The sequence below is a fragment of the Oryzias melastigma genome, linkage group LG9 (assembly GCF_002922805.2).
Source record: "Oryzias melastigma strain HK-1 linkage group LG9, ASM292280v2, whole genome shotgun sequence".
Lineage (NCBI taxonomy): Eukaryota > Metazoa > Chordata > Actinopteri > Beloniformes > Adrianichthyidae > Oryzias > Oryzias melastigma.
In genome coordinates, this window is record NC_050520.1 from 20253035 (window position 1) to 20263722 (window position 10688).

The following is a 10688-nucleotide window of genomic DNA, read 5'->3' on the forward strand; positions in this document are numbered from 1 at the left end:
CCCCAGATCATAACACTGCCCCCACAGATCTGTACAGTAGGCACTAGCCATGATGGGCGCATCACTTTACCTGCCTCTCTTCTTACCCTGATGCGCCCATCACTCTGGAACAGGGTAAATCTGGACTCATCAGACCTCATGACCTTCTTCCATTGCTCTAGAGTCCAATCTTTATGCTCTCAAGCAAACTGAAGCCTTTTTTTCCGGTTAGCCTCACTGATTAGTGGTTTTCTTAAGGCTCCACTGTTCAGTCCCAATCCCTTGAGTTCCCTTCGCATTGTGCGTGTGGAAATGCTCTTACTTTCACTCTTAAACAGAGTTCTACTTTTGTTTTTTTTTCCATTTGATCTCACCATATGTTTAAGTGCTCGCCGATCACCATCATTCAGGATTTTTTTCCGGCCACATTTCTTCCTGGAAGACGATGGGTCTCTACTATCCTTCCAGTTTTTAATAATGCGTTGGACAGTTCTTAAATCTCCTGAGATGTTTTCTCTGCTTGATGCATTCAGTCTGTTTGACCCTTCTCAAACAGACTGCATCTTTTCCACCATCACGGGATGTCTTTCCACATGGTTGTTTAGGAAATGAACCAGTTGGGTTTAAATAACTTGTTGCCAGCTGAAAGATAATCGCCCATGCAGTAATTATGCAATATGAGGCTCTTACCTATTTGCTTAGTTAAATCCAGGTGGCAACTTTTTTTTGGCTAGGCAGTGTATTAAGCGTTTACTGTAAAGTGTCTGAGTGATGAAGCAGTTTCAGTTCCGGCTCAGGATTCAACGGCAGGACGTCTTCCTCAGCTGGGATCCATCTGTGCCTGCAAACATACAGACTCGCTGGATTTTCTTTGTCATAAGGCATCTCATTTCCATTCAGGTTTTAATACAAACACACTGTTGTTGACATGAGTTGAGGATCAACCCTCAAACTGATTTTTCTTGTTTGTATTTTATGTTTAAGACTGTTCAATGAAATGATGAATTTGAGATCAGATGGATAGATCACGTGTTCTTACACTGATTTTTACAATGTCTGTGTGACCTAAATAAAGGTTGATGTTTGTGCAGAAAGCCTCTGCAGTGTGACAGTAATGAGGGTGGCGCATGTGATGTGAGAAGCAGCAGCAGTCACATGAGAAGAGTCAGTCCGGGTTCCCCTCTCCATCCTCAAAGCCTGAATGAATGAGAACGCCATGAATACAGCAAACCCCCTACATCTCGCACTCCACGTAGTTGCTCAGGACTCCCAATTTGACAGGTCTGCACGCCGAATAAATATCTAGGTTACCGGATATGACGTCAATGCCCTGCCCCCGCGCGCATGTATAACCGTTTTAATCTCCCATTAATCCATCTTTATCACCTTTTGTGACGCTTCAAAAGAAAGGCCAATGCAATTAACTCCTGTATTAGTCAGTTATTACGCATACAAACCAAACGATGGAGCTCATAATCGTACTGAGACAACCTATTTTATTCTGAAAGTTTACGCAAACACTCATCAGTTTTCGTGTTTACATACACACAAACAATTTGGATTAACTACTAAAGATATAATTTTGACAATGTAATTCTAAAAGAACTACAGAAAACAAAATTGTTCATGCAAAACATTTTTTGAATTTTAACTGGCAAAAGATTACTTTTAATTTGATAGTCTCCACCGGAAGTGGTTTGTGTTGCTGAGCGTGTTGCAGAAACCCAGACGGCCGAGCTTTGCTCGCTCTTCTTTGGACATAATCCGTGAAATAATGGGTTATTCGTCTCCTAGCGGAGCTCCGTAAATCGTGTCGTTCACGTCGTCGGACCATGCCCCGCACTGGGGTGTCCGTTGGAGGCTTCCGCCGGTAAAAAGTTGCCAAACAAAGGTGAGGCGTCGGGACGTCGGCGTCGAGCTAACGGGGCTAAGCTAGCGCGGGCACCCATTGTCGTCTACTGTTTCCTGGAGACACCCGCGGCTCACGACGGCCATTCTCCGTCCGTAGCGGTGCTTTTAGGGAGTTAAGTTTTTTTTTTTATTATTATTATTACTACCTTTGATCTTCTTTTAGCCGTTTATTTCATTTTTTTCACCTGGAGAATAATAGTAGCTATGAAGTCTGTTAATTGCTTTAACCGCAGCTCGCGCGTGCGTGTCCACAGTGAGATGATTGGGTCGCTTTTCTAATATATTTAACATTTACGTTAAATCATTTAACTTTTATTTCGTTAAATGTAAAGAAAATAAAAGAAAACTAGAAAAGTTTCATTACCTGCGATAATGCTAGTGTGAATGCTTCTTGCTTATGCGGTTGTTTTAAATTGATTAAATTTGCAGTAATTGCTTAATTGTATAACGTGCATAAAGTCCTTAACTTGTATAAAGTGTGTAAACTGCTTAAATTGCATAAATTGCATTAATAGCTTAAATTGCACTAATTAGCATTAATTGCGTGAAAAACCTAAAATGTACGAATATTAAAAGTTCGTGCATTCATTTTTGTTCCATTAGTAAAAAGGTTTTGATGACCAAACAGATGAAGGGAATTCTACTGTCAGTGTTTTTGTGTCTTGAGTTTGTTGATGTGTTTTGCTGCTCCAGTGAGCAAAGGGAAGTTGTTGGTTTTATTTAGATATTTTCTGATTTGTCACAGTTTTTTTTCTTCTTCTTTTTTTTTTACTTGGCCATCATCTATTTATATCAGATCTGATCTTCCAGTGAATCGTTTCTTGTTGGTCTTAACTGAATGTAAGTAAATCTCATCAGTGCATTGATTGGTGGTTCATAATAATAAAAGGCCACTTTAGTGATTTGATACCATCAAGATTGTGATTTTTCTATAAGTAATGTGTGAGAACAAATATCTTTATATATCTATATATTTTTGTTGTGGGTGTTATTGAGTAAGTTATATTTTTAAAACAGATTCACTTGTCCAAATCTTCTAATTAAAAGTTTGTTTTAATCTATGTAATTGCTACCTAAAAATAACATTAAACATGTTTATTCTTTCCTTTTATTCTATTACCTTCTCTGTTGGTTTATTGGTTTAAATGGCTGTAAAATTAGTTACTCACTGCTACAAGGAGGTATCAATACTTACATGCAATTGAAATTGTTCTGCAGTTATGTTGTTATATCAGATGACTTGTTAGAACTGTAGCAACCCTAAAAAAAAAAAAAAACGTGTCTCCTTGAAGTTTAGTCAGCTTTTTTTGTCTATTATGGACATTATCTTTAAAATATTATTTTCAGGGTTTAAAAAATAGTTTGAGAAAAGGAAGTAAAACTTAGGACGCACTCAGAGAATCATTGTGTTTTTTGTCTTTTTATCATGTTTGGCAGCACTTTTTTTAATGTCATAATGGAGGACGTGTATAAAGAACGTTAAGATTAAAGCTGAATTTCTCAGTATGTCTTTATCCAAATCATAGAAGCAGACAAAAATGTCATTTAAAAAAGATTGTATTTGTGATGTAGTAAATACTCTGGGCGGGGCCTTTAAGCTTCCTGCTCTGCTCCATTCTGACACATCCACTTGTAGGCAAATAGATCCATGAATATCTTTATTTTCCTCGGCTGAGCTGGAATCTGGACCAAAAATTTATGGCTGGATTAGTGACGATATTGATCGCAATTGTTATTGTACTGTTAGGTTGGAGATGTGAGTGCCTGTAAGCTAGTGAGAGAGCGTATAAACAGATGGGGGCGGATTTCTCAATGGGAATGTTCCCACCCACAACTCAGAAGTGAATTTCTGATGAGCTCCTGCCACTCTACAGAAACTGTCCTAGTAAACACCACAGGTTGTTTTATTTTGGAAAAAAAAGTGGTATGATCTTGATTAGAGGTGGGGCGAAATATCAGTAAGGCAAACTATCGCAATATACAACTCATGAACGATTCCTGGTCCCCTCTTTCTCTTAATCAGTTTTTAAAAGAATACCTGAAGTCCACCAGGTGATACTTGTCTCGAGTATGACAGTACTGTGTGGGGATGTTTGGAACTGGTGCCACATCTTGACTTTTTACAGGACCAGTAAGTGTTTAGTCTTAACAGTATTGTTAACGGTGCCAGCGTGTAACGGCGTGGACTACTACTCTCCGCCTTTCCTCGCTGCTTTTCCTGCTGCGGTGCAGAGGGGAGGAGCTGCTCATGTGTTCTGTTAGTCCTCCGCTGACAAACGAACGCAGAGCGGCTGCCAACAAAAAGGTCCAAAGTGTGGCTGAATTTTTCTAAAGCAGATGCAGACAGCGCTCGGTCTATAATGTAACAATAATTAGGATGGTTGCTATTTTGGCTAATCTAAGCTTTTTCTCAGTTTTTAGGCTAATTTCACATTTAACTAATATTTTAGCTGGCTATCAGCTTCAGTGTTTTTAGCTATCAATTTCAGCATCTTCAACTATCAGCACTAGCATCTTCAGTGATCAAATTCAGCTTACAGCATTCACACTAGCATTATCACAGGTAATGCTATATATCTAATTTTTAGTTTAAAGCTAATGATGGTTAAGATGTGTGCTTTACATCCGCATGACCCGATTAGTCGACTAATCAGAAAAAATAATTGTGATTAGTCGACTATTAAAAAAAATGTTTGTGGCAGCTCTACTGTAGTTGGTGTGCATGGTAGCGCTACACATGTGGAGCACATGACTAAAGTTTTGTTTATCAAAGATTTCATTTAGAGAAGGAGGAAAATGAAATATGGCTGCCAGCACTTTAAAAAAAACAAAGATCATACGATATTAACAGGATGAACATTCATATTGTTCCTCAATAATAATAATAAATTATCTGACATAAAATTTAAAATGCCACGTTGTGAACTTATATTTCCACATTTATGTTCATTAAAATAACCTGAGATTCCCAGCCCTAATCATAATTAAATGACCACTGAGAGCGCTTTGAAAATAGATCAGAAGAGTATGGAAGTGGGTCTTAAGGGTCTTTTGGAAAAGTCCAACAAAAAGTGCACAAGTGAACCTATTGGTATGCAGATTTTTTCATGGTTTGTTTGTTGGCGATCAGATTAGGATCGTGTCGAACAACAGGAGCAGCACTGAACACCCGTTTAAACAAAACCAAGCTTTGGAAGCAGAATCTGTTCTTCCCTCTGCATCTGTTTAAAGCTCAGTTTCGTTTGGTTGGCGCTCCACAGAAGCTGACCTACTTCCTGGGGAAACAGTTACATAACTGCCAGATATTCAGGCAGGAAATGAGCTCTTCCGTGTTGGGAGGCCAAACCATCACATACTTGTGACACCTAGAGCAGCAGCTTGGTTTTGTTGCGTTCATCCTACCCTGATCAATAAATCATTACGCAGTCATCAGAGAAGCTGCTGACACATTTTCAGTGCTGCGCTCCTCCCAAGCTGCAGTCTTTTCCTTCCCATGCTCACATTGACCTTTGACTGCCTCCCCCTTGTCTCCCAGGTGGACCTGCGCCTCCACAGATGTGGTCACTACCTCCTCTCAACCTCCTGTTCACTAAAGGAGAGGATGCTGCATTGAGTGAACGGCTGTGGCTCGGCCTGGAAGGATGACAGAGCATTAGCAGACATGGAGACGGGGGAGACGCACAAACAGCTGGAAATGCCATATCTACACAGTCTGCATTCTCCCCGTTAAATCCTCTCAGGACAAGAGAAAACCCTATTTTTATATTAATTGTTGAGCCATTTTTGTTAGCTATCAAGAAGCCATACATCACTAGACCTCAGCATGAGTTCAGAGGGCTTTCAGTACCGTGCACTGTACGACTACAAGAAGGAGCGGGAGGAGGACATCGACCTGCACGTTGGTGACATGCTGCTGGTCAGTAAAGGGGCGCTGCTGGCACTGGGATGCAGCAACGGAGCCGAGGAGAGGCCGTCGGAGATCGGCTGGCTTCCCGGCTTTAACGAGACCACACAGGTAACACCCACACCGTCAAGTCAGCTGTGACATGATTTCCCTCATGCTGAATCTCCAGCAGATGTTCAGATCCAAAGAGTTCTGCTTAAACTGTGGCTATACTAAACCCTCTAATAAATAAAAACCAGAGCTTTACAGCACGTGCCAAAGTCAAGGCCTGGGGGCCAGATCCGGCCCTCCAGATCATTGTATTTTATTGTTATTAATGGGCTGATGCCATCTTGTGCTTATTTCTAACATGAATAATTTATAAAAAATATATTTTAATGGAGAGTAAAATATTGAAAGTTATTTAAGATTGATTTATTTTGGAATAATATTCCTGCCTTTTTGTTATTCATGATTATGTTAAAAAGTTACAGTTTTAACGTTTTATAAATTGGCATCTTAGTAAATACTATTTAGGTATTTACTAAGATTTTTTAGGCTATTTTGAAGTTTAACTCATATTTCAGCCACAGGCTAGCTGTTTTGGTTAACAATTTTTTAAAACTTTTTTTTATTTTTTTAGTTTTAGTTTTTTAGGTTTATTTGTCATTTAGCTAGTATTTTAGCTGGCCTAGCTCTAGTGTTTTCAGCTATCAGCTTCAGTGTCTTCATCTATCAGCACTAGCATCTTCATTGGCCAAATTCAGCTTACAGCATTCACACTAGCATTATCACAGGTAATGATATATATATATTTATATATAGGAAATGCTGTAAATCTAGTTCATAATTATGTTAAAAAGTTACAGTTTTAAAATGATAAAAATGTAATTTTAGAGTGTTCAATAAATGTTTATCCTGTTCGGCCCGTGACCTAAGTTGTGTTTTGGATTTTGGGCCCCTGTTTGATTGAGTTTGACACCCTTGATCTACAATGTGAAGACATTGTAAAGAGGAACGGAGGACAGATGGCTACAGAGCAGCTGCTAACTGCTACATGCTAGCGCTGTGATTTAACTCCTTTGATATCCCTGTTTTATTCATCTGAAAGAGAAATAAAAGTTCAGACAATTAACAACTGTGGTAATACAATCAAAAATGTGATGTCTTAAGAACTTAAAAAAGAAGCACATAATCTTGGAAAAAAAAAGAATAAATGACAACTAATAATGATATCATCTATTCATGAACACTCATCAAATTTTATGCTCAAACAAAGTCATAATTTGTTTTTAAGAATTTTAAATGAGAACAGGAATCGCGTTCGGTTAAAAATGTTCAATAGCTCTAAAGATGTTAAAGCTAAAGTCACTAAACTTTATCACGTGACTAATTATCACTTATAACAAGAAAATAATTATTTTTTTGCTAGTTTATATTAGCTCTATTTTTTACTTGTTTATTAAAGCTACTTCACTGAAGTGTTTTATTGAAGTTTACAATGATAAAAGAAGGTTAAGGAAATATAAATAAATTAAATTTGTTAATGTTTTAAATGGGTTACAAAAGTATCGGATCGGGACTCTGTATCGGCAAATCCACAAAATGTAATGACTCTGAATCGGATCGGGCCCCCCAAAAAAACCTGCTCGGGACATCCCTTTTTTGATCCGTTCATGTATTTAAGAGTAATCCTCTTAAACCTCTGCAGTGCCTGCAGCAGCCCCTCCCATACCCATGAAAACGAGCGGGTGGAAACGTGCAGACATAAGATTGATGCCAACAGCTCCCTCCAGGAAGAGTCTGCTCTGACAGTTTTCATTTTAGATGCTGAATACGGTGTATCTTCTGGTTACAGCGTTGCAGCAGCACTCTGTACACAGTGCTTCTGCAACGTGCAAATTTCCCTCGAGAGATCAATAAAGTATCTTTATCTTATCTTATGTCTGTCTTCAATAGGGCTGCCCCAAACGATTATTTCAATAGTCGACTAATCTCCCATTATTATTTTCGAATCGGTTCGTGCGGCGACTGGATGTAAAACACTCATCTTAACCATTATTATCCTTAAACTTGAGGTCTTTAAGCTATATTCTAACTAGTTTATTAATCTTTTAATGAATCATGCAGCTTTTCTCCTTCATTTGTTTCTGGCATTAAAACAAGACTTAAATCAAATGAGGTCATCTCAATCAACAACAGAAAACTTAATAAAAGCCTGCAAGTATTTTTTTTAAAGCTTTAAAACATATATTTAATAAAACATTTATAAAATATTTCAAAAGCTATTAGCAGATATAAACACACTCAAAATATTTGCTCACTGAGGCCCATTTATTAAAGCAAAACAATAATGACATCTTTGAACTCAAGATATTCCTATACATAAAAAACCTCAGAATGTCTAGATAGACAAAGAGCTTTAAGACATTACATCTTTAAAAAAGTGGGGACATTTATATTTTAAAAATGGAGAAAAGCAGGGGATGTTAGACTGTACAGCAGTCCTTACATTCTCTCGCTACCTACATCCACTGCACATGCGCAGAACGAAATTATATCATATTTTTCCGTTTGGTGGAGAAGCCATTAATCTGTGATTCTTCTTTAATGTTGTGGTTGATTTGCTGTTTGTTTCTGTTTTGTGACTTTAAGTTACATTTAGCTTAATGTAGCTAATGTAATGCTCCACTTGTCATCTTACCCTCTGGACGAGCTCCTTCACTTCTGGGACTCAATTTTTAAAATTACTCCATAATTCCACGGCAGATCCGTACCGACACACAGCCTCTGTACTCGCGGTGAACGCTTCAAAATCCGCTTTTCGAACCGAACACTGTGGCCACAGCGCAGAGTATGAATGACTCCTTGGACGAGCGGTTCATTTCCAGTCTAAACACATAACCCGCGCCGTCCTCGCAGCGTTTGGTTAGAAGAGCGCTGATTATGAAATATTCACTATGCAGACAGAAGCTCAGTAGACATGGATCTGCTGCAGATCTGATGGGATCTCCAAACAGCGCAGTAATGACAGCAGCACACAATCTATTTAAACTTGTAAAACTGCCGCGGCAGAGCTACCTGTGTTAGCGCCGATGTTAGTTTAGCTTAGCTAGAAGAAGCTCTCTGTTCAGCGTGATCAAACTTGGTCTCAACATCCTTTGTCTTCAGGTGCTCATGCATCGCCATAGTGCTCTCATGGAACACAAGTTCTGCCCTAAAGAAATTACATTGGACAATTTTTCCTCTTTTATTTTTCTTATGTTTCCCACATTTTCAAGCTCTGTTAGCATGTTATGAGTAGGGGTGTGCCAAAATATCGATACTGCGATATATCGCGATATTTAGTCCTGCGATCGATTCTCGATGGGTTCTCACCAAGTATCGATATTATATTTTCATTTGAAGAGGCTGTGGTTCTGAGTCGCGTGGCGGAACTATTGCGCAGATGGGCGCACTGCGTCGGACTTTTAATAGCGATGCACGCGCTTGTTCGGGAGAAGCTCCGGTGAGATACAGGCTCTGTGGTGTGAAGCATGTCTATCTGTCAGCATTTATCCTCCATCTGTAGCAGATCCAGCCGGTAAGAAGTGACTTTGTCTGAGCGCTAGAATGTCAGCGATCACTTGCTTCCTGTTTGCAGTGGGAACTGAGCGCGCTTCACAGTTGTTTGTGTACTTCAGGTAGCGTGGGAATTTTCGTTATCACGCACTTCAATGTTTAACCTGCTGGTGTACGGTGTAACTTTGGTAAATTTATGGTGTGAAGTTTTCAAACAATGTAATTACTTGTTGCTAATGTTAATTTAAAGCAATTCTTAAATAAAAAAAAAAAGCAGGATTTGATGTATGAACTGAAATTTAAATGTAATTAAAATAAAGTACATGAATTCTTTGTAAAATTATGGAGGTTGCTAATTAATTGAAGCACTTAAAATTATATTTATTGCCATTATTATGTGTGTTTTAAGGTTTTTACCTATTGACTGCTGACTGACCAAATGGAAAATAGATAAAGATTGGAAAAATAATCTCAAGTGACAGTCTGAGTAAATCAACCTTCATTTTTGGATGCTCAGCCCTTCTCAATTGTGGGAAAAGTGCACAAAAAATTAGGTAACTCTTGACAGAGGCTGTAAAACATTATATTCATCATCCTTTGGTGTGATGTTCTTTTGGAGGTAGATAGCTGTCACTACTTGAATTATTTCTTTTATTTATTTATTTAACCATTATTTAACCAGGAAAAAAATCCCATTGAGATCCATCGACCTCTTTTTCAAGAATTAATTTTTGTTCTGTTGTTTACAACAATTCTGCACTAAGTAGTGTCACTGCTGATCGTGTTTACTATTGTTAACATTAAATTTGACAGATAATTCTAATTCAGTTGTTGTCAATGTTTGTCAAAGACATAGTTTTACTGATTTCAGCAATGTTGCACAAAAGTGTCTTTAATTTGTTGTACAAAATAAGAAAAGTTGTTTATTATGATTGTGTTTAAGCTAAAAAAGATAAATGGGGACATATTTTTCCCAAAAAAACATGTTCTTCTATACAATGCTAGTTATTAGAGAGCATTTTTACCAATTATTGCAGTATCGCGATATTATCGATATCGTGACCCATGTATCGCGTATTCTATCGTATCATGAGGTACCCAGTGATTCCCAGCCCTAGTTATGAGCCTACCGAGAACTTCCTGTGACATCACTGCTCACTGGTTTAGCACCACTGCGCATGTGTGACAATGAGAATGACAGTGTAGAGTAGTTTTGAGATCAAAACGAGGAAAAAACAAACAAAAACGACGCTTCGACGACCAAATTATTCGTCGACTATTTTAATAGTCGATTAGTCTTGAATAAACCCCAGCTCAAACAGGTATGTGTTACTTTACACACAGGGCTCCTTTA

General features: G+C 38.3%; 1 protein-coding gene across 1 annotated transcript in view; it reads left to right on the top strand.

Annotated features, from left to right (window-relative positions):
* The first annotated feature begins 1670 nt into the window (after positions 1-1670).
* The window catches only part of LOC112138447 (phosphatidylinositol 3-kinase regulatory subunit alpha), a 33862-nt gene continuing 24844 nt past the window's right edge, over positions 1671-10688 (top strand). The window contains exons 1-2 of the mRNA XM_024261007.2: positions 1671-1870; positions 5426-5905. Of these exons, the coding sequence (XP_024116775.1) occupies positions 5714-5905 (192 nt within the window). The 5' untranslated portion in view covers positions 1671-1870; positions 5426-5713. The remainder of the gene's footprint in view (positions 1871-5425; positions 5906-10688) is intronic.